The sequence below is a fragment of the Micromys minutus genome (genome assembly GCF_963924665.1).
Source record: "Micromys minutus genome assembly, chromosome: 3".
Classification (NCBI taxonomy): Eukaryota; Metazoa; Chordata; class Mammalia; order Rodentia; family Muridae; genus Micromys; species Micromys minutus.
Window position 1 is genome coordinate 32,537,193 of NC_137972.1, and position 24,726 is coordinate 32,561,918.

The following is a 24,726-nucleotide window of genomic DNA, read 5'->3' on the forward strand; positions in this document are numbered from 1 at the left end:
GGCGCCGGAAGTGAAGCGTTCTGAGCTGCCACGTCTGAGGCCGTGCGTCGCCGCTGCTGCCGCTATGGTAAGTGTTGTGGTCCCTGGGATATTCGTGGCCTTGAAGCAAACCACCTCTACGTCCTCAAGGTTTGCGTGTCCTACTTCTCTGGGTCTCGGGGCGGGAACTTAAGGCTTGGCTGCTGGGCCTTCCGGAACTCAGAGGCCCGGGCTGCTGAGCCACCTCCCGCCCATCTCATGTCTTGTCCTCCAGAATTTGGAAAAACAGCCAAAGGTATCATAGGATCATCTACTGCCTAACAAGCCCTTAGTATGTTCCCACTATTGCTCACATCCCCTGCCTACGCATAGCCTGCGGAGCAGGTGCTGCAATCATCAACACTTGCGCTGGGCAGTGACAAGCTAAGATCCAAATTCTCCTAATCATTCGGTCCTATCACCTACTACCTCAGCAAAGGTGGTGGAGGGATCACTTGCTTGAACACAGGATCCCAAGTGTGATGGTCCCTTCGAGAAATTGATGGCAGGCCTAGTTGAGTAGCTCCAGGGCATCGTCTCGGCTTTGGTTTGTTTGTTTTTGTTTTTTGAACTTACATGGTATCTGTGATATATCTTAACTGTCCCGGCAGTTAAGTGAATGGAACTCTGGAAGTCTTAGACCCTGTATGGCACAGCGGTGCAAGGAGCAACCCCCTTCTGTTGGCCTTTGGCTCTTCTGTTGCCAAGTTGGAGACTCTTAAACAGGTTCATTCTGTTTGTACCTGGTGTGATTCGGATAAGCTGAATTTCTTTGAGTGCTACTTCTTACTGTGTTCCAGTAAGCACATAAGTGTCAGATGCTCCAAAGGACTGCTCCAAGAGCTTTAAAACACATATCATCCCAAAAAATGGATCATAACCCATGGCTACTGGTTAAAAATGGTCAGAAGCGGGGGGGGGGGTGAGGAGGCCCCTTCATGAAAACAGGGGGAGCGAGGGGGAATGGGATAGGGGGTTTATGGAGGGGTAACCAGGAAAGGGGATAACATGTGAAATGTAAATTTAAAAAAATGGTGAGAGGATGCCAGTTTTCCAAGGTCCTACAGGTTACCAGTATAAAATTACTTTTCCTTAAGCCAGTCCAGATTGTGGGGATTCTTGAGCACACCACCCATGTTATATGAGTGTGTGTTGAGGGGGCAGGGATTAGAGGATTAGTAGATAGGTTTGTTGCCAGCAGTGTGGTTTTGGTAAGGGTTTTCTCTTCACTGCCACCTTAACTTGCTTAGTTTTTCTGACTATATAATTGATTGCACCTGGTGCCTCTCAATGCTCACAGGAAAATGTCATTGCTGTTCCTGTTTCTGTAATCTTTGCAGACATTTTTTAGAGCATTTAGAATTTTCAAGGAAACACGCACTTATTCAGTGTGTGGCTTCTGAATCCATTGCTGCCATACTCTCCCAGGGTCTACCTTTCTGAAAAGCCCAGGCTATCGTAGAATTCTTGATGCCACCCTCTTGATCTTCCAGAGTGTTAAGGATCTGCAGCACCACACCTGCCTTGGGGAATCAGGCTTTGTAATGGCAAAGTTAAAGGTGACTTGTTGGAAATGGTGAGAATTGTCAATCTCAAGTGGAAGCCACCACTCCACTTTTCTCTCCCCAAGAGTTTAATAGTGGCTGAGCCAAGAAAAAAAATGTATATCTTTGCTCACTTATTAATTTAGTAGTTACTGAGTTCCTTCTGTCTGTAAAACATTACGCTAAATAAATTTGAGATTTAAAGCTGAGGTGTGTGATGGTGCCTGCTTTTAATCTTAGTACTTAAAGCAGAAGCAGGTAAATCTCAGACTTTGAGGGCAGCCTGATCTATGTATCAAGTTCTAAGACTGCTAGACCTATCTACTAAGACAGAGAATGTGTCAAAGCTACAGATAGTTTCAGGGAACTTACCTTCTCCAGAGAAGTAGCATAAAGTATGATAGCTGTCCATGGCTGTTGTGTATGTAAGAGTCTAGCTAGATGGGGATCAAGGGAGGCTGATTTAAAACAAATGGGGAAATCATTGGTGTGCATCACAACTGTTATTTTGGCCTCTACAAACTATCAGATCTGGGTCCCACAAGGTGAAAGTATAGACAGGCCTTTCTCAGTTCATAGTAGACCAGAGAGTAACCTCAGAAGCAACTAAAGTAAAACCTTGGTCTTGAATTATAACCTGTTCTGCATAAACTGTCTGGGCCATCAGAATTGCTTATGATGCAGAAAGGGAATGTGAACTCTGTTCCTGCTTGGTCCCACTGACTTCAAGGAAGGTCTAAGACTGTCTTTGCCCATGGGATCTTTTCTGCTTAGAGTATATCTTCTTTCTGAGCAACAAGGGTCTCATTCCTTAAGGCAGCTGTGTATCCCCTTCATCTTGAGCTCGTCCTTTAAACCACAGTATGGCTGATCTGGCTACTGGCAGGTTGTTTACACATGAGCTTCTCTGAGGCAAGAGCTGTCACTCCACAGTGTGCAGTCCTCCACACAGTGTTCAATACAAAGAAGGTCCTTAGCTGGAAGTAAAAATGCACATATGTAATCCTGATATTTGGGAGGCTGAGGCAGGAGGATACTGAGTTCTACACCAGACTGAACTACATAATGAGAGCCAGTCACATGATAAAAAGAGTTTATAGGATGAGCATGCCAGTGAATGAATGCCCATAAGAATTTCAGAAACAATTGGTGTTTTAATGAGATGACTGATAATGAATTCACAGAATGTCTTTGGTTCTAGGTGTCAGTAATTAACACCGTGGATACCTCTCATGAGGACATGATTGTAAGTATTCATTCAGCCCTTCTCCTGGGCCTGGACATGGGTATTCCCCTCAGTAAGAGTTTTGACTGTGTAGTAGCTCCAAGTAGGCTGTAACCTCTGGAGTTTAATCATTTTTCTACATGACCTCTGAGTTGGCAGGATTTTTACAATGGCTTATCTTTGCTGAGAACCTGGTTCTGCTGTACAGTTCAGGCCCTTCAGTCTTTGGCCAGCACAGTACCCTGCTCTGAGAATAAGGCTGCAGAGATTTAAATTATCTTCTCACTTGTCTCTCTCCTAAGGCTATTTCTTAGCTCTATTGAAAGGGAGTTAGTGAAGGAGAGTAGGAAGTTTGGCAGCCACAATGAAAGAATAGGGCAGAGGCTGATACACTTCTGCCCCAGAGAATAGTCCACACCGGACCCTTGGGCCTCTCAGGGCGTTTCTTGATAGGCCAACACAGGGCACAGTGTAGAGCTGCTAGGGAAGGTCCAGAGGTTGAAGTCTCTAACTGAAAAACTCAGCCTGCTTCCTGGAGCCAAACAATGCAAACAGCCTTAGAGCAGGGCCCAGACACGACGGACTTAGTCTTTCCTGTAAGGTCTATAACCTCTACACCTGACCACTGACACTTGCTTTGGGCATTCTGATGCAAAACTGTGCAACTGGTTTTGGTGGTGAGTAGTCTAGTGTGAGACCAACTGGCTGGAGCTAGCTTAGACCCAAGGACAATAAAATCCAATTAGGCACCTCTCTGCCAGTGACCTACCTTGGTTTCCTCCTGGGGACCAGATGAAACAGTATAATAGTTAAGAGACATCTGCATGCTCTCTAAACTTGTCATCACACCCTAAGTACTTTCCATTCAGGACCTTGTTACGCCAGTGTGCTCCTAAGCTCCTTCTTAAGATATGAAAACTGAAGGTTAAAGAAATAAGCTAATTTTCCAAAGGTTATACAATAGATAAGCTAAGGAGATAGAATATCCTTCTTAGATATTATGCCTTCCTTACCAGTATGATAGCACTCTGCTGAAAAGGGTTTTTAAATGGACCTGAAAGCCTACTTACCAGGAGAGCAAGGCCTGACCCAGTAGAAAGATGACTTTCCAGAAGAATTATTTTCCTTGAGAGGTGACAAAGGAATGTTAAGGTCCATACAGTTCTTTCTTTGCAGCATGATGCCCAGATGGACTATTATGGCACCCGCCTAGCAACCTGTTCCTCGGATAGGTCCGTCAAAATTTTTGATGTGCGAAATGGAGGGCAGATCCTTATCGCAGACCTCAGAGGGTAAGTGTAAACAAGCATGGAGAAGGTTGAAGGATAGCTAGATTCTCAGGCCAGGGAGAAAGGATGAAAGCACAAATTCAGAGCAATCCCAGAGTACATTCACCAGTGAGGGATGCTTAGAGTCCTGATGCCGCTGCCCTTAACAGAGGTATAGATAAGGGCATAGATCAGTTCTACCACCAGGAGACCTGGGCAAGTAAGGCACTTTGCCTCTTGAAGCCCTCCTCTGATTAACCCCAGATGGGATAATCTTGACTCTATCCAAGACCCATCCTCAATATATCTTTGATGTGGGCAACCACTGCCATGTTCAAAAGCAATGAACAATACAGTACCAATCTGCACATGTTTAGGAAGTATTATCATGAGATGAACTTACTTGGGTCACGTGTACAAGTTCATATATGGCAAAGGACAACTTTGTAGAGTTTTCTCCTACCTATCCATGGGTCCCAGGGGTTGAACTCAGACTTACGAAGCAGGTGCTTTACCCACAAGGCCATCTCACTGGGCCCATAGGACAAACTTTACACATCTTCTTGTTCTGTTTGCCCATAGCAAGTAGATGGCTAGGGATTATCTAAAAGATGTTTGCTTTTCTCTCGTCCACTAGCCCTTGGGGGTCTTGGCTCATTTTCATGGTCATATCTCTGCTTTCCATCGGAGGCTTTGATATAGTATGGGTTCTTTACCTGGGTCTGCTAGAGTTCTGTGAATAGGGTCTCAAGTTTGGCGAACTGGGACAGAGAAAGCAATCACTTTTATTTACATGACTCTGAATTTACCGTTACCTTCAATTTTGAATGTAGGCTGGAAACTCCAGTAATGACTGTAGACTTGTTACTTTATCACCAAGAAAGTGAGATGTGTTTTCATCTTACATTTGTGCTCATTATGACTTTGAAATTACAGATTGTTAGACCTGCCACTTGTTAGTTGGTTTTGGCAGAGACAACTTAATGTTTTAGTAAATCATTTCAAGATGCGGAGTTCTCATTCTAAACCTGGTAGGACATAAGTTTAGGTGTGGTGGCATATTCCTTTTGTCCTAGCATTTGGGAGGATCACAAGCTCGAGACTAACCTGAACTATAGTATGAGACCCTGCCTCAAAAAACTAAGACATGTGAGGACAATCTGTTGTCTCTCCAGAGGGAACTGATACTTTGGGTCCTCTGACCCTCTGAGCAACCTCTGACCCCCTCACTTACAGACATGAGGGGCCAGTGTGGCAAGTGGCCTGGGCCCACCCCATGTATGGCAATATCCTGGCTTCCTGTTCCTATGACCGGAAAGTCATTATCTGGAAGGAGGAAAATGGCACTTGGGAGAAGACCCATGAGCACTCAGGACACGACTCCTCAGGTATGTAGTATTGGCAAGTAAGGAAGAAGGTCTTGTAGGTAGGAAAAGCCCTAGTTCTGGTCACATCCCAGACCCTTCTCTTACTGTTGTCCATCCTTTGGACATTTGTTGGCTTTTTCACTAATCCTTACCTGGGTGTGCTAGAGTTCTGTGAATAGGCCAGTCCCCAAGACCTAAAGCCAGTCCAGAAAAAGAGGTTTAGTAAGAACAGTGTGGCTTTCCAGGTCTCAGCCTTACAGGGTGCCCCTCCTCCTTGCTTTGTGAAAACAGACTTGGGAAATACTGTTAGGTGTTAATTTGTCCTCATTTGGTAACAGGCTGCTGGCAGTCCCTGTGGTTTTTCTAAGAGTTTAGCAGAATAGCAGATGTAGAATGAAAGTCTTCTCACTGTATCTTCTTTCCACAGTGAACTCTGTTTGCTGGGCCCCTCATGACTATGGCCTGATCCTGGCCTGTGGGAGTTCAGATGGGGCCATCTCACTGCTGACCTATACAGGGGAAGGCCAATGGGAAGTGAAGAAGATCAACAATGCTCACACGGTGAGTCCAGCCCCTGCCTTTTGCATGGAAGAGAGAGCAGTTGCTGTACTAAAGTCTTCTATGCTCCTAAGAGAATGGGTGTCCTGGCTGAGTGGTGGCTGGGAAAGGTTATAGTTTAGACTTGCTAGAGCCACTTTGCTATGAGGGACATTACCAGCCTTCTCAGTCCAAGGCAGAGGTGGCAGTAGTTTCTCCCAGTAAGACTCAGGTTGGGGACAGAAGCATAGGGGCATTTTGACCAGCCACCTTGCTATAGAAGCCTGAGGTTGACAAGTATTGTGGGTCCCCAGAACTTAGTGAGTTTTGAAGAATGGCCTGGAGATCTTGGTCCCTGTGCTTCTGATCCTTGACCTTAAGTATGAAATAGTCCAGAAACCATTGTGGGAAATGGAAACACATTTCTTGAGCCCCTAACTGGGTGTCCTGTAATTCTCAAAAACACTTTCATATGAAAAAAGAACAAATGGACGGGCATGGTGGCACACTCCTTTAATTCCAACACTTGAAAGGCAGAGGCAAGTGGATCTCTGAGTTTGAAGCCAGCCTGATTTACAGAGCAAGTTCCAGGACAGAGCTACACAAAAAAACACTATCTATAAAAACTATTAGAAAGAAACAAACAAATGAACAAACTAGCAAGTATTCACTTTCAGAGTTTGTCATAGCATTTGTCAATTAGTGATTTGACACAAACCCTGTCTGATAATGGGCATTTCCGGTTTTTATTATTAAATGTTGTCATGACTATTTATGAGCTTTTGTGTATCTAATTCTCTACCCTTAGGTATAGCTCCTCCTATGAAGCAGTTGGGTCATCTGGCAATTTCGTGTTTACCTTTTTGCATTCTTTTAGTGTATATTCATTGTGTAAAATTGCAAGTTTGGACATTTTCATACATGCATATCCTGTAGTTCAATCATATTCACCTGTTACCCTCTTGTCTTCTCCTCCAGATAGTCTACTTCCTCTTCCCAAATAGTCTCTTGTCAGTATTACCATATCTTGGTTTTTTTATGTCTATATTCTGTATATTAAAATCCAATAGTTGTCTGAGTTGGGTGTATTTCACTTAACATGATGATCTCCTATTCCATCTATTGTCCTGCAAGTGAAATGTTTTCATTCTTCCATGGCAGAATAGAAACTCCATTGTTTATCTAGGCTGTTTTCTTTGGTCATTTTTCTTTGATGGTGTACACGGGGCTCCAGTTCATATCTGCTTTGAATGCAAATGTGGATGGTTGAATGTTCCCTGTGCTATGCTAAGAGTCCTTCAGGTATACATCCAGGAGTGGTAGAGCAGGATCCTATAGAGTTCTTTTCTGTAGCAGCTGCACTAACTTACATACAACCTCACCACCCTCACCATTGCTGCCAGCACTCTATAATTATTCTTTCTCCCACCTTATCCATCCTAGAGTGTGCTACTGTTTTCTCGATGGCTCCTTTGCACAGTAGAGAGAGGTAGAGTCAGTGTGTTTTTATTTGTATTTCTTGAGTAACTAGACATTGTTTCTTTTATTATTGACACTTGCATAAGTTGATTTTAGTGTATGTATACACATAAATGAGTACAGTGCCTTTGGAGGCTAGTCATTGGTTCTCCCAAAACGAGAGTTGAGTTCTGTTTAGATGTAGGATCTCATTGTAAAGCTCCATCTATATTGTTTTTGCTATTTTTTTCCCTCAGTGTACTACTTGTGTTTTGTATGGTTTTGGTTTGTTTCCGTTTACATTTATTTAAGAAATTTCCTCAAGCTGGGCAGTTCATTTACATTTATTTAAGAAATTTCCTCAAGCTGGGCAGTTGCAGTTCACACCTTTAATTCCAGCAATGGGGAGGCAGAGGCAAGCAGATCTCCAAGTTTGAGGCAAGCCTGGTCCATAGAAGGAGTTCTAAAACAGCCAGAGCTACACAAAGAAACCCTATCTCAAAAACAAACAAAAAAAGAAATTTTATTTCCTACCTATTTTATTAACTTATTGTTCAAAACTATTTATAGTATTTACATTGGTAATTTCTCCTTACTGTGGCAAAATCTCTGGCAAAAGCAACTCAAGAAAGGAAAGGCTTGGGGTGGAGAGATGGCTCAGTGATTAAGTGCACTGACTACTTTTCCAGAGGTCCTGAGTTCAATTCCCAGCAACCACACAGTAGCTCACAACCATCTGTAATGGGATCCGATGCCCTCTTCTGGTGTGTCTGAAGACAGCTACTACTCATTTAAATAAAAATAATCTTAAAGAAAAAAAAAAGGCTTACTGGCTTAGTTTGATGGTAGCCTGTCAACTGGTAAGGCAGACAGCATCAGCAGTCAGGAAGGAAGAGGGATTGGGGATGAGAGAGACTCATGTTTAGCTCACTTTCTCTTTTTTTATGTACTCCAGGATCCTAAGCCCTTGGGATGGTGCTGCTTCCATTCACTTGAGTGTTCTGGAAATGTCCTCATAGACATCTCCAGTTGTTTCCAAGGTGATTCTAAATCAAGTCAAGTCAACAGTGAAGATTAGCCATCATAGTCTCTATATGTAATTCCTGCAGTTTCTCTTGTTGTGGATTTCTAATCTTGGTCCATTTTTTATCAGAAATATGAAATTATTTCAGACTTTTGAATATCCTAACACTGTGTATCTGAGGCCCTCTCTCTAATAGTATTTGTCTTACAACTTTATGCTCTTAAACCCTGTGCATATATATTGGCAGTTATATTCATATCAGTTGACCATGTTATCTTTGTATCTTACTGGTTTGTCTGCAAAACAGTAAGTCTTTGTTAAGTGTGTTTTGTCAGGTACTATTATTGCCTGGTTCCAATTCTGTTTGCTTGATTACTTAGCCTTTTATTTTTAATGTTTATCTCTGCTGCTAAGGTGAGTTACATCAAGTATATTGTTGGTTCTTGTTCAAAGTTAGTCTATTTGTGTGTGTATATGCATGTATACATGTTCATAACTCATGTAGAGTTCAATGTCTGATGTTTGTCACTGTGCACCTCATTTGTTGAGACAGTCTATCCAAGTTAGTGAGGTTCAGTGAGAGACTATCTGGCCTCCTATCTCTGCCCTACTAGTGCAAAACTGAGCAAGTGCACATCGCTATGCATGGTTGGTTGGTTTGTTTTTGTTGTAGCCCTTGAACTAGGCATAGTAGACTAGGATAGTCTCAACTCGGAGATCCACCTGCCTCCCGAGTGTGGGCACTAAAGGCTTATGCCACCACACCAGGCTCATGCCTAGGTTTTTGTTTGGTTGGTTTTTTTCTTAGAAAATGTGAGTACAGTGTGGCTCTCTTCAGACACCAGAAGAGGGCATTGGATCCCATTACAGATGGTTGTGAGCCACCATGGCTGGGAATTGAACTCAGGACCTCTGGAAGAGCAATCAATGCTCTTAACCTCTGAGCCATCTCTCCAGCCCTCATACATACTTTTTTGTTCTAGGAGTCCAAATTCGGATTTTCATTCCTTTGTAACAAGTACTGAACCATCTTCCCAAGCCTTTGATAAATTAAGATTATTTACATTGGGAAACTGGGGTAGAAAGGAAGCTCAAGCCTAAACTAACCCAACCCAGCTACATAATTAGATCCTGTCACCAAGAAGAAAAATGAATAAACCACAGTTACCATGAAAAGTCATCTAGTTTAAGCCCCCTTTAATATGCCTTTTCTAGCTCATCTTTGTGGTTTGATGTATTGTATTAGTGTTTCTTTGCTGTTACTCATTTGAATGCCTATTATTTCTAGTGGTATTTACTCTTCCATGTGTTCTGAGAGTAATCTTTCTTCCTCCCTCTGGTACAGGACTTTCCGACATTCACAAAGCTAGGTTTGAGACCAAGTTCCTTTGAACTATGCTCTTATCATAAGCTCTTCATTTCTCTCTTGATTCTGCAGTGTATGGTGTGTGTGTGGTATGGGTATGTGCAGGTGTGTATATAGGCCCAAGGTCGACAATGTCTTTCCTTGTTGCTTTTCACATTTTGAGACAGAATCTCTTACTAAATCTGAAGTGCATAGATTTGGCTAGGTTGGTTGGCCAGCTGCCTTAAGGAATCTAACTGTCCCATGTCCCCTTTTCCTGCCTCCCATGCTGGTGTTACATCAGTGCCTGATTCTTGCATGGAAAAAAACTTTTTATTGCTGTGCAAGAACATAGCCTCACCACAGGTTCTCCTCTACAGATTGGCTGTAATGCTGTCAGTTGGGCCCCAGCCGTTGTGCCTGGAAGCCTTATAGACCAACCATCTGGACAGAAACCCAATTACATCAAGAAGTTTGCATCAGGAGGCTGTGACAACCTCATCAAGTTGTGGAGGTCAGTGAGTTTTGTGGATCTCTTCAAAGGGGCACTTCTATTCTGCCTGTCACTGCTCAGCTTATAGTGTACAAGAAATAAGATCACCTTTCTCCCTATCAATAACTGTCTGTTTTTAGTCTGTTAGGACTTCTTTTGTAAAACAAACACTTTTACTGAGCACTTTAGTATTCCCCAAACTTTGGAGCTATGGATGAAAGGGGGACCTTATGGGCTGCTTAGTAAGCTAAATAGAATTCTACTCATTGGTCTCATTGAAGAAAACTTGAAAAATGAACCCTTCACCCAAGGTAGGAATGTCTGCCTGCTAACCATTGTATTCCTGCTCTGGTTACCTCTGCAGGGAAGAAGAGGATGGTCAGTGGAAGGAGGAGCAAAAGCTAGAGGCACACAGCGACTGGGTTCGAGACGTTGCCTGGGCTCCCTCCATTGGCTTGCCCACCAGCACCATTGCCAGCTGCTCTCAGGTCAGTTTCCCCCTGCCCCCATGATAGCATCCCCTATTTTCAGCCTTGAGTGAGATCCTTCCAGTTTGCCAGAGTAAAAGGTAGGTAGCAGGCATCTTTAGACCTGGGCAGAAAACGGACACTGTAGGACCAGCATACAGTGAGATGAGTGAGATGAGTCCAAAGTAGCTTGAGAACTAGTGCCAAGTTTAGGTTCCTCCTGACTTTTATGTAGGAAGGATGGAGGTACCCAGACTTAGTGCCTTGGGTCCACGTACTAGTCATCCTTCCCTTATTTCCTGTCATTACTGGGAAATAAGAGGCAAGGCCTTTAAGTCCATTAGTAATTTTATTGGGCATTTTTGTTTTCAAACCATGTTTGAGCATGGTTTGTAAGATGGTTGTCTCTGTTCACATGAGACACTAGCCAGCCAGAAAGAAAAACTATAGCCTATTTGTGGGATGTGTCTCTTTACCTAGGATGGTCGAGTGTTTATTTGGACTTGCGATGATGCCTCAGGCAATATGTGGTCACCTAAACTCCTACACAAGTTCAATGACGTCGTGTGGCACGTGAGCTGGTCCATCACAGCAAACATCCTGGCTGTGTCAGGTGGAGACAATAAGGTATACCCCATTTCCGGGGGGGATGGGGGGAGGCAAGCATATAAGGCCCTAATGGTTCATAGAGGTAGATCTGAATCATATCTCATTCTCTTCAACCCACTGAGGTACTGTGTCCTATATGACACAGAAAAGGCTTGGTTGCGTAGTGTAGCCTGACCTCTGCAAGGAGAGCCTGGGGCTTTTCCTAAGCACTAGGAGAGTTCACATGGACTTTTAACCACCTGCTTCTGCCATGAGCCAAGTGGCCACTGGAAAGACCAACAAAGAGTAGAAAAAGACTAGGGAACACCTATATTTCCTGGAATTGGTAAATTAGACTTTAAGTGCTATGTGTTGACACTGTGCAACTGACCTTCAGAACTCTTACACTTATAAAACAAACCCAGTGGCCATTAACTAGCTTCCTTTACTACCCACTCTACTTTCTGGCTGGCTCATCTCATTTAGCATAATGGCTTCCCTTTTTAAAAGCTTAACACATAGGCAAGTACAATTTCTTCACACTCAGTTTCTTCCCAGGGACATACCTTTCCAGCTGTTTACTCTGCAGTGGTCCCTCATAATAGTTGTGTCGTATCTAACTTGTGCTTTTACACTTGGTGACACAGATGGCCCAACCTGACCTGTTCTCAGCCACATACTTCCTCTCTCAAGTTAAAGCATCATTTCCTATGGGTTCCCCTGCATTTTGAGCAAGTATAGTGGGAAATAAATGCTTCCCTTGGTCTCTGTGGATATGGCTGAAGAGCAACCTGTGACTTTTGTGTGCTAACTTGCAGGTGACCCTATGGAAAGAGTCGGTGGATGGACAGTGGGTGTGCATCAGTGATGTCAACAAGGGCCAAGGTTCTGTGTCAGCCTCCATCACAGAGGGCCAACAGAACGAGCAGTGACAACACAGGCAGCCTGGTCTGTTGCCTGCTATCTTACTCTGGAACAACTGGGAAAAAGAGTCCCAGTGCTACCAAGATTCCACACCCAGGAGTGCCCACACAAGCAACACTGGGTGCTCACCTGCCTTACTGGGATCCCATGTGTTTAGTAATTTAATGTCCAGCTGAAAGTATTCATGTGAGAAACAAATGACTATTATTTTTAAATATTTTTGGCCATTTTTAACTCTTGGTTCAAGCTGTTTCCAAGCTAATAAAATCATATTGCATAGAAACTTTACTGTCATCCCACACAGTGCATCTACCCAAATTGTTCTACTGTAAACATCTATGTAGGCCATATTCCAGGCGCTACCCAGTATGATAATAGGAGCTCCACCTGCAAATGGGAAATAGCCCCCTCTAAGTATACCTACTCCATGGGATGGAATTGATGACTTCTGCCCTAAACAATGAGATGCTAACAAATATATACAGGTGACCAACCAGATGCCAGGCAAGGAATGTTAACCCAGGCCTGGGCATTCTAACAGTGCTATCCTGGGAAGCCAGAGTTCTAATGCTAACTGACCTTGAGCCATGTACCACCTCCCAGCAGAGGTCTTGGAACCCTCGCCTGAACTAACAGTCACAAAAGGAGCTACCACCTACCAAAACCTGCTGTTTTAATATACCTTTCACACTGTATTTCAGGTAAGCAATTTGGCAGAAGAGATAAGAGGACTTACCACACTTGGTAAGGAGAAAGCCAGGATTAGAATTCTAGCCTACTTCACCCCAAACTTGGTCTTACCTGCCACAGAGCCAGAGGGAGGGATATTGTTATTTCTCAGCCACAACACAAACCCTCAGAAAGATAACCAAAGCAGTCACCTCAGGAAACCCCCAACCCCCCGTGCTGTGCTCATTCCATCTATCTCTTTCCATAAACCAAACTTGTTTTGCTGTAACATGTTAAGAGTAACTGAAATGAGACGACAGGACCTTCCCACAGCCTCCCAAGTCCGCCAGAAATTACAACAAAAAAACAAAAAAAAAAAAAAAAAAAAACAAAACCACAACTTCCATGATGTGCATGAGAAAAAAGGCTGGAAGAACCTTTCTTCTGCTCAGCTCATAGAGAATGCTTGGAAATCTGTATCCCAAGGACAAGCCTGACTTGCTGCATTACAGCAATAAGAGACTCTTGTTATGCCTCTCAGGACCAGTTGAGGTGGTACAGAGCTGCAGTAAATGACCTTAATAACTTAGATTGGAAAGAAATTAGGCATGGTGGGCACACTTGTAATGCCAGCACTTGGGATAAAGAGGCAGGAGGATGGCCACAAATTCAAGGCCACCCTTGTCTCAGTAATTTCTAAGGCAGACAGAACTATATATTGCTACCCTGTCTCAAACACCATACCAGCACATCTTCAATTAATTTTTAAGGCTTGCTTTTATTTTGAGACAGGGTCTCTGTAGTTCTGGCTGTCCTAGAGCTGAATAAACTTGCAGACTAGGATGGCCTTGAATTTAGCCTTCCCCTGCCTGGTGAGTGCTGAGATTAAAGGCATGTACTACCACACCCAGCTTTAGGTTTGTTCTTAAAACCAAACAGCCTTGATAAAAGCCAAAGTGATCTATAATAGTTTCACATGAGAAACCCTAATACTCTTTAGAGCAGTGGTTCTCGACCTTCTTAATGCTGCGACCCTTTAATATAGATGTTGTGGTGACCCCCAACCATGATTTTTGTAGCTACTTCATAACTAGTTTTGCTACTGTTTTGAATATCTGATGTTACCCTACCCCAGAGGATCATTCCTTACAGGTTTAAAGTATTAAACTACAGCCTCAAGCCCCAGAATATCCCACTTCCAAGTGTCAGGCTTGGTGTACAAAAGGGAGGACATTATGGCTCAACTGAGAGTGGAAAATAGGGCTGGAGAGATGACTCAGTGGTTAAGAGCACTGGCTGCTCTTCCAGAGGTCCTGAGTTCAAATACCAGCAACCACATGGTGGCTCACAACCATCTGTAATGAGATCTGATGCCCTCTTCTGGTGTGTCTGAAGACAGCAAAAGTGTACACATAAAATGTGGGGGAAAAAAAAGTGAACATGAGAAGAATACCTTTAAAAAAAAAAAAAAAAAAAGCCTCAGCAAGTAGAATTTCTAGAATATACCCTGGTTGGGAGATTAGACAATGCAGTAAGAATTTTATGAAAAACATGTATGAATTTTAACTTATCAGAAGGAACCAAGCAAGTACAAAAAAAGGAGGTTGAGAATCAGTGATGTAACCTGGTCCACTTAGGTATAAATGGAGATGAGCAAGGAAAAGTAGAGGGGATGAAATTTGAAGACAGCCAAATATTTTTCCATACTTACAATTAAGACCCTAATGCTCCACAATTGGGTACATTCAGAGTGTTACAGCAGCATACTACATTCACAAGCACACATAAAAGAACAGCCAACTTTTCATCAGAAATCACACAAAGCAAAAATATCTCTAAAGAAAACTCCTAGAATTCCTTATTGGCTAAAAGAAAATTATCTTTAAAACTGTTAGCTTTCTGTTATATAATAAATGCCTTAAATAAAGAGAATTACTTTCACAGTTTTCAGAGTCCATGTTTTGTCTAGTCTGTTCATTTGTCTATGATTTATTACATCATGGTGAGCAGTCTAAGGAAGAAGCATGTTCTCTTGGCAGGGAGAAGCAATAAATAGGGCCCCCATTATCTTCTTTAAGGGTATATCACCTAACTTAGGACTACAGGCTGCCAAGAGGCCTTTAGTGAACATTTAAGATATTAATGTTCTAGCTTGGTATGGTGACACCTGTAACCCCAGCATTCAGGAGACAGAGGAAGAAGAATCAAGGGTTAAGGCCATTTCATAACAATTTCAAGGCCAGTGAGATACTGTCTTAATAATAGACAACCGACTTAAAAACCTGGGAAGAGACAGGAATATCCTGAGGACATGCTAAACAGTCAGTCTAGCCAAACAAACAAGCTACAGGTTCAGTGTCAAAAGGTGGAAGCATAGAGAGACAGCTCAGTGTTAAGAGCACACACTGCTCTTGCAAAGGACCAGCTTGTACACATCAGACAGCTTGTATCTCCAGCACCAGGAAATTCAACAGCCTCTTCTGGCCTCCACAGATACGTGCACACTTGTACACAAACCTATACAGACATACATGCACACCCATAATAAAAGATAAAATTGTAAGGGGGTGGGAAGCACATAAGGGAAGCATTTGATGCCAGTCTCTGGTCTGTACATACCTACACACACACAAAATAATCATGCCACATAGCTGAGTATAGTGACTATATCACTCAGCTACTCACAATGAGGCCTTGGGAGGATCAATTGAGTCTAGCACTTCTAATCAGCCTGAAAACAACAGCAAGAAGTTGTCCCTATCTCCCCACCCAAAACAAGAAGGAAAAGGAGGGAGAAGAAAAGGAATGAAGGAGAAGGAAACAACCAACATTAACACATGCCAGAATCCTAAGACAGGAAGCTAGCCAGGCTATGTAATGAGACTGATCTCTAAATGAGTAAGGCTAGACTTTATTAGCTCCATGTTAAATACAAAGGGAAGAAATAATAAAAATGCTGAAAAAAAGGTATTAGAAGAAAAAAAATCAAGTGTCTGTTTCTGTCAAATAAAACAGGCTTTAGAAGGAAAAATGGCATCAAAGACACCTAAACATGATAAAAGAGGCAATTTGGGAGACTTAACAATCTAAGATGTGTTTGCACTTAACAGGAATTTCTAGACACTTGAAATTGGAACACTGCAAAGAAATCATCTACAATTTTAGTCTGACTTCTCAATCTTCATTCAGTAACAGAAGAGATCTCAGAACATTTACAGAACATATAAACCATCCTTATATCACATTATACCCAGCATTTATTTTCTCCTACAATATTCATTAAACAAAACAACTTATGGACCTTAAAGCCCCAAACACATACAAAAAATTAAACTCAGTCTGTTAGGGCTGGATCTCCCAAGTATGTACCTGTGTTTCAATTATGTACCCATGAGTGCATGCCAGAAAAGGGTATTTGGATTCCCTAGAACCAGAGTTAACAGTGGTTTCCAGCCATGCAACATGGAACTGAATTCAGGTCCTCTGTTAAAGCATTACTAACTCTTAGCCAGGAGCCATCAAGCCAGCAAAATATTTTTTCTTTTAAAAGTATGCATTTTTCCATGCTGGCAAAATGGATTGGCAGATTAAGGCACTTACTGACAAATTTTAGAACCTGAGTTTGATACTTGGGTTTCACATCTGTGGAAGAACTGACTCTCATAAGCTGTAACCTCTATATGCTGTATGCCTATACACATAAATACAACACACACACACACACACACACACACACATATTTTTTAATTTTGTACTTCTAATCTCAGTGCTAAGAGAAAGAAGCCTAAGAACAAAATACCTGATACAGTTCCAAAACTTGTTCTCAGGCATAAATTGCTTTTTAGTTAAAGATTTTACCACAAAAGCTTGAAAACCTGAATGTACATCCCCAGCAGTTCCATAAAAACTGGGCAGGTGACTCAACACCTGAAATTCTAACACCCAGGAAGTGGGGCCAGACCCCAGAGAAGCTGGCCAGCTAGGCAAATAGACTAGAGAGCAACTAAAGACCCCATCATTATATCATTATATGTATACACATACACACACACACAGACACACACACACACACTTCCCACTAAAGAAAACCAATGCTTCTTTAGGCACATGTTTGATTTCGGGTCTGAGAAGGAAATGCACACAATGTACGTAAAGGATCTTAGTGGAACAAACAATTATTCAAAACCGGGGTCATTTCAAAAGTATCCAAAAAAAAAAAAAAAAAAAAAAAACCCAAACACATTGGACAGAATGAATAAAGTGAAAAGCCACCATGTACAGTAGTATGTGTATATGCATATGCATGACCATGTGTGCTCACAGGGGTCTCAACTATTAATCTTGAACTTAATCATGAGTTCACATTAAGAGAAGTATGAGTTAACCCTAACTTTGAAAATGAGTAAAGAAATAGAATCCCATGTAGTGATCTCTTGCCTTCCCTGGGCAAATGGCATACCCAGGTAATAAAATAATTGCAAATGCACTCAGAAGGCAGTAACTACTTGTGAGTCTCCACTAGGCAGTAATTACAACGATTCAGTGCAGGTCTTAGGGAACTTGAATAATGATGACACCTCTAAAGCCCATAAGTAAATCTTGTTCCTAAAACATCAAAAAAGAGCTGGAGAGATGGCTCAGCAATTAAGAGCACCAACTGCTCTTCCTGAGTTCAATTCCCTTACAACCACATAGTGTCACACAACCATCTGTAACAGGATCTGATGCCCTCTTCTGATGTGTCTGAAGACAGCTACAGTGTACTCATAAAAATAAATAAACCTTAAAAGGGGGGGGGGACACGTCTGGTTAAGAACATATACTGCTCTTGCAAAGGACAAGAGTTCAGTTCCTGGCACCCACATCAGGTGGTTCAAAACTGCCTTCGACTTCAGCTCCAAGGGGTTCTATCATCTCTAACCTCCACAGGCATCTGAACCTACATGTACACACACCCACACCTACATAATTAAAATTAATAAAAATCTAAAAAGGAAAAGTCTTTTTTTATAACAAGAAAACAATTACTGAGGACATTTGTTGAACTAGTTTCCAAGGCTATGCTTAAGACCTTTGGTATCGGGTCTAGGGATGAAACTTGAAAATCCTATGCTTATGAGCACAATCCCAAATGCCAGCATGCTTTAGTCCATGCTGGCACTAGTGAACAATTTGAGGCCAGAACCATGCAGGCCTAATCTAGTACTGAGACCCTGGTGCTAGATAACCAGCAACTCAAATGTTTACCAGTGCCCAAAGAGCACTAGGAGACCTGGAAATGGAAAGAACCAGATTTGTAAGGATGGCAAGGGGGGGGATCTGAACATGATAGACGTGTGCAGTGTTAGGCTCTCAGTCACCATTAGGCTGAGAGCAAACACTGTTGGACAGAACTAAACACAGAAGGCCTGGAGCTACTGTTCTAAGAGTAGAAAGGCAGGAAAGCTAGTAGGAAATGCTGGGCTTTGAAAGGAGACTGAAGAATGCCAGCAGGATCCTTAACACTGCAGACAGAGAAGCCTGGACTCTACAGTGCACTTGGAGCAGGCTTAGAATACCTACCGGATTTAAACACTATCAAAGTAAGGGTTCAGTAACACCTTGTTGTTGATCACAAATTACAGTCATATATGTGGTTGGCAGCATGGTTACATCTGGAGTCAACCAAAACCCAAGCAGATAAGCACATCTGTAAGGGATTTTTTTGACTGGATCATTTGAGGTGGGAAGACCCACCCTAAATCTGGGCCACACCTTCTGATGCCAGCCCCTATAACAAGGACAGAGAAGGAAACTTACTTTCTGCCTACTTGCCTTCACTCTCACTGATGACTTCATCTACCCCTTGACTAAAGCACTGCTCACTGGTGCTAAACCTGCTCTGGATTCAAATGTAGACTAAAGACCAGCTGACATCCCACATCAAGACTGAACAACTAATGGATTCTTGGCCTTTCTGTCAGGAGGCACTCATTGTTAGACTAGCCAGACCATATCCTATAAATCAAGATAATAAATCCCCTTTACAATATATAAGTTCATTCTGTCGATTGTTTCTCTAGAGAACCCTAATAAAACATACATTGAAATTTAGTTCACCTGTTTTGGTCTTTGGCTTTATTTATTAAGGATGAGGGGGTTAGGGAGCCACCTGTCCTTTCTAGAGCCATACAATCTCTCCTAAGCTCCTACATTTCCCTGCTCCTCTTCCACAACCATGAGCAGGTCTTTGATTATTTTCTGGTGCCTTTTCCTTCCATTCTTTCATCGGCAGATCATACCCCCTGCTAACCTATACTCTGGATAGCAAGGTATGCAACTAGAGGGCTCTAGCTGTGTCCCTAGATAGTTAGCAATTTGTTTGCTTATTTGTGGCCTTATCTAAGATCAACACCAGCACCTCCTGCCACCAAAGGCTTCCAGCGGCTAAGTGGACAAGCCTCATACCTCAGCCACTGCCTGGTCACCATGCTTTCTGACCTCACAGACTGGAGGGCTGCTCACCTTTAGCCCCTCTGTGCCCTAGGGCCAAATGGTTTCTAAGTTCAGGTGGGTGACAGTCCTATGAAGGTACCTGGTAATATAGTTATGTTGGGATTTCAGCTACCTCTGCCAGATGGTCTTTTTCTCACAGGAGTTGCAACCTAGTCCATGCCTCACCTGCACCAAGAGTTCCCACAAGAGCCCAATCTCCTCTAAAACTTCATAGTAGGTCAAGTTATGATGGGGCTCTGAATCATTTGTCCTGTTGTCAACAGCCCCTAATTGGCTATCCAGAGTGATCCATCGACAACACAATTACTATGGCAGCAGAGACAGGTCAGAATGCAGTACTTCAGGAGTCTACAATTCCACAGAGAGACATCTATAGGCCCCAGCCCTCGAGCCATCCTATTTTTCTTGTTTTTGAGACAGGGTTTCTCTGTTAGACTTGGCTATCCTAGAACTCACTCAGTAGACCAGGGTGGCCTCATACTCAGAGATCTGCAAGTCTCTGACACTGCCTTGTCCTATTTCTCTTAGGAGCATCACAGAAAGGAATCCAAAGGACTATCCAATGTCAAAGCTATACTGCAGGACTCCTACACCAGGTCTATCTCATCTGCATCTCCACAACGGGCATCACTTGTGCTAGAGCCTTTATACCTGCCAGAGGACCAAGAGGCAAGCTGCCAGGCTAACAAACACTAGAATGGGCTGGGGTACAGCTGAGTGAAAAATGCCTACCAAGTCCAAGTCCCTGGGAACTATACCCAACAGTGCAAAACGAAAACAAAAATATCAGCCAGTAAGACCATGCAAGACACAGAAGACCAATAAAGCATGACCACCAGGTGCACATTCTCTGACACTTGCTCCTAGGGACAGCAGCTTGGTTTCTTTTCGGGAACACCCTAGAAGCAGGTCTCTGTGTAATCAATGTGTGGAAGCCACTACAGCCTCAGTGGCAAGGCAAAACTGGACAAAATCTTTAAGTTCTCCTGGTGGCAATACCATCTCACAGGGAAGGAGGCATGCCAAGGTCATACCACAACTAAGCAAGACCTCAGAGCTCCTCACCTGTCAACCCACCACCAGGGCTAAGTCCACATGAGGACCACAGAAAAACCAGGAGCTGGTGCCCCACTCAAAGATACCTCTCAGAGCACCTGACCTTCACAGTTTGTTTTTCAACAGTGAGGGGGAAAGAGTACTTAGTTCCCAAGGAATGCAATACTGCCCACACAAACTACACAGCCTCAGAGAAGAGGCTGCAGGATGTGAACAAACACAAAGCCTCCTATATAAGGAGCAGCCAGCCAGCAGGCACCACATCCCCAGGCATTCCAGGTAAGTGTTCTCTGCTGTCTTGTCTATGTATGTGTATATGCGTATGCATGACCATGTGTGCTCACAGGGGTCTCAACTGTTTAGCACTGGCCACTCATTTACTTTCACTGGGTGTCAGTGAGCTCACTGAACAAAAAGAACAGTGGATCTAGGTCAGGCTAATTAGCTCCATGATCAGACTCCTGCCTTGACAAAGGCGAATTCAGCCTTCAGCTCTCCCACCCTTGTCAAATGGCGACAAGAGAGCCTTGCTTCATCCAGCAGTCCTATCCTTACTTCTAGAAGCTTGCTGGATTCCAACCTAAGCAAATTCTAAGGCATATAGCATGGAGACGAAGTAAGCTACCAGAAGACCCTCTCTCCCCCAGGTCATCTGCCCTCACCACCAAGGCCATGCTGTCTTCAGGGACCATCTGCAGTTTAATACTCCTCGGCATGCTCTGGATGGACATGGCCATGGCAGGTTCCAGCTTCCTGAGCCCAGAGCACCAAAAAGCACAGGTAAGCCTGTCTCCCTAAGCCCCAGATCTATCCTGATCCATGGTCCGTTCCAGACCTGTGACCAGCAGCAGTGGCTCCATCTATCTGGGCTTCACACCTTCTCACAGCATAAAAGGGATCTCCAGATGTGACCCAATTCTGCTTCTAGGATATACAAATTTAAGATCCTAAAGAGAAAAAAAACCTCAGTCAAGCATGGAGGTACACATAGTAGTGTACTCCCAGCATTAGGAGATAAGACAGGTGGGCCTCAAGTTCAAGGCCAGCCTGGACTACATAATCATACTATATCTCAAAAAAAAAAAAAAAGTTACTTTAAATTTTAAGAAAAATAAAGAAGCTAGGTGTGGTGCCATACTGCCTTTAGTCCCAGCACTTGGGAGGCAGAGACAGGTGATCTCTGTGAGTTCGAGGCCAGCCTGATCTACAAAGTGAGTCCAGGACAGCCAGGGCTCTGTTACATAGAAAAACCCTGTCCTGAAAAACAAAAACACGAAACAGAGAGAGAGAGAGAGAGAGAGAGAGAGAGAGAGAGAGAGAGGGGGGGGGGGGAGGGAGGGAGGGAGGGAGGGAGGGAGGGAGGGAGGGAGGGAGGGGGTAGAGAGGGAAGGAGGGGGGGACAGAGGGAGAGATCCTCTTTTCCTTTTTAGCAGAGAAAGGAATCCAAGAAGCCACCAGCTAAACTGCAGCCACGAGCTCTGGAAGGCTGGCTCCACCCAGAGGAAAGAGGACAAGCAGAAGAGGCGGATGAGGAGCTGGAGATCAGGGTTGGTACCCAGGCATGTTCTTGTAAAGGGGTTTGGAGTGTGGAGGGTAAACCACAAAATGGCTTTTCAAGCTACTCAAGGACTAGAGTCCAGCCCTAACAGCTCCAAAGGGGCTCAGGGTCTCCATGCCAAGAGCAAAATGTTCACAGGTAACTGTTTCAAGGGTAGCTAGGGAGCAGTCATGAGCAGCAAAGATAAGACAATCAGATTTCAAGGGGTCACAAGGAGCCAGGAAGCACTGATGGAAATACAAAAACAGAAGTCTTTTGTTTGTTCAGGGGCCTCTCAGGCCTGCCTTGGTGATAGAGAAGTAGGAGGACTGCTAGTGCAGGCTAGGCTGGTCTAACAGAGCCTGGTTTGCTCTGAAAAATCTTGACTGTGCTAAGGAAAAACACGAACAGCTTTGGATTGGTAGAAGGGAATAAAGGGACCATAGGTGCCGCTCAGCAGCTCATCTAGGATTCCCCTGGGAACTGGAAGCAGCACCTGACAATGCCAGCTCCTATACTCTGTCTCCATGCAACAACTTCATCTTCAAACACAGCAACCATGATAAACTGGGAAGCAGGAAACAAAACCTAGGACTTCACAATTGCTAGGCAGGTGCTATACCAGGGGACACATTCCCAGCTATTCCACCTTTATCATGGATCACTTACTCTATTCAAGACCCTGTAAGCTAAGTAAGCTGACATCATTTGATAAATTTTGCAGAGAAGATACACAAGTTCAAAGGCCAGCTCCCTTGCCCAAGGCCATCAGGCCAGGGTTTGCTACACTTCTTCCCCCACCTTCCTCTCTGGTCAAGGACAAAGATCACTAAACTGCCCTCTGACCCTCTCTAAAGCCTAGGTACCTTCTCAAATCCTTGCTCCACAGGAAGTGTGACACTTAAAACTAATTCCTCTGACTTATCAAGGTTCCTTCATTAACACAACATGGACACCGTCTTATGAGACAACCCAGGTCCATACTGGGCAGGTGGACACCCCACCCTCACAGGGAAGAGGTCTTAGCACACACAGGGCTGGGATTAAGAGCATGTCCTAGTTTCTGTGATACTCAACGGGATCCAAACATCTGGCCTGCATAGCAAGTACTGGGCACAAGGCAAATGAGAAGGGCTATAGCACACTAGGCACAGAATGACACTGCCTACCCTCCCATCAGAGGCTACACCCCTCTTAAAAGTTTTTCTTCCCAAAATCATGCCAACCACCTGTACCCCACTAAACAGATGGGCCCTGAATCAAAGAAAATGGGACTTTTCCAGGTTGTGTAAGAACTGAAATGTTGCCACCTCTGGCAGCCCTCCTAATGGTGTATGGATTTCTTTCACAACAGTTGCACTGACAGTGGAGTGTAAAAATAAAAATTAGTTTTTGCTAAAGAGAAGGCTCCCCTAGGTTCATAAAAAAGGCACAATGCACAGACCCCCACCCATCCCTACTGTTCCCTTACTCATATTTCCTGCAGGCCAAAACAAACTACAGAGAAACAAACTACCATCTGCTATAGAAGCCTAGTCTATCTGGTCCCTAGCAACCTGATAGTCTGTGCCCATGCTAAGTAAGAACTTGGAGCTGGGAGTATTTCAAAAACAGTCCTACTTTCTAAATCCTTGGCTATCACCTGTTTGTGACACAGGGAGGTGTCAGGAAGAGTACTACACCAGTTAGCAGACCCTCTTGGCTCTAAGATTATGCTTACAAATTACTTAAATACCCAGATGGCTAACATGACAAAGCCTCCCTGGGGAGATTGGGGCATTTGAAGCAGGGCAGGCAGAATGAGGCCTAAGGCCCTCCCAACCCTACCTTCTAGTTCAATGCTCCCTTCGATGTTGGCATCAAGCTGTCAGGAGCTCAGTACCAGCAGCATGGCCGAGCCCTGGGAAAGTTTCTTCAGGATATCCTCTGGGAAGAGGTCAAAGGTGAGTCAATCAGAAATGGAGCTTAACCTATTTTATAAGTAATATAAATATTCTCCCCTAACCCTACTCTTCGGGTTTCTACTCTTCCGGACTACCTATGGGAAAGGGTGCTAAGCTGGTATGTGTGGCAACCCAGGAAGGCTAGATCACCAGGTCCACCTCCAACAGCCCTGTGTTCCAGGAACTAGTGTTAGCTGATAGGTCCCATCTGAGCCTCAGTTCTTTTAACTGTGAGGTAGTGCTGATGCCTATTTCCAGTGTTTCAAATTATCTGGCTTTAAAGAATCTTTACAGTATAAATTCACTAAGGAATCTGTACCACAGTAACACTTAAAATACCAGCAGACACATAAGAATCTTAGGGTTTTTTTTGTGTAGTGCTAGATGCATACTAGAAAGCACACTACCACTGAGCTGCACCCCTGGTTTTCAGAACAGTCTTACTTTGTAAAAAAAGGATGCACAAGCTTTTCCATAACTGAGAAAGCAAAAATCTCAAGAACAAATTGCATTCTTTCCCTAAGCACTTCCTCACAAATATGGCAATTACACATACACATGATGAGAAAGCAAGACTTGGGGATGAAGACACTCAAATGCCATCTTCTAAATCCCAGGCCAGTGACACACACCCTCTTCCCATCATGACATGCTTGCTTTGCTTCCAGCATACCATGGTAAGGTAAGTCACTTCTGATGACACAGGCAAGATGGTACTAGAAGACTGACATGATCTCTTGCTTTGCAGAGGTGCCAGCTGACAAGTAA

General features: G+C 43.6%; 2 protein-coding genes across 2 annotated transcripts; both read left to right on the forward strand.

Annotated features, from left to right (window-relative positions):
- Positions 1 to 12,541, forward strand: SEC13 (SEC13 homolog, nuclear pore and COPII coat complex component). Its single transcript, XM_080913900.1, has 9 exons — positions 1 to 67; positions 2,764 to 2,808; positions 3,964 to 4,079; positions 5,292 to 5,443; positions 5,850 to 5,983; positions 10,167 to 10,300; positions 10,644 to 10,767; positions 11,227 to 11,373; positions 12,153 to 12,541. Exons 1-9 carry the CDS (start codon positions 65 to 67, stop codon positions 12,264 to 12,266), a joined length of 969 nt encoding a protein of 322 aa, XP_080770026.1. The 5' UTR covers positions 1 to 64; the 3' UTR covers positions 12,267 to 12,541.
- An 8,609-nt stretch (positions 12,542 to 21,150) lies between these two features.
- On the forward strand, positions 21,151 to 24,726 carry GHRL (ghrelin and obestatin prepropeptide; the record flags this gene model as incomplete). The annotated part of the gene is made up of 4 exons (XM_080914428.1): positions 21,151 to 21,258; positions 21,909 to 22,025; positions 23,850 to 23,958; positions 24,707 to 24,726. 4 exons carry the CDS (start codon positions 21,151 to 21,153, stop codon positions 24,724 to 24,726), a joined length of 354 nt encoding a protein of 117 aa, XP_080770554.1.

Coding starts and splice junctions, on each gene's coding strand:
- SEC13 (XM_080913900.1), top strand. Junction 2,809..3,963: donor CCTCTCATGAGGACATGATT/GTAAGTATTCAT, acceptor CTTTCTTTGCAG/CATGATGCCCAGATGGACTA. Junction 10,301..10,643: donor AACCTCATCAAGTTGTGGAG/GTCAGTGAGTTT, acceptor TTACCTCTGCAG/GGAAGAAGAGGATGGTCAGT.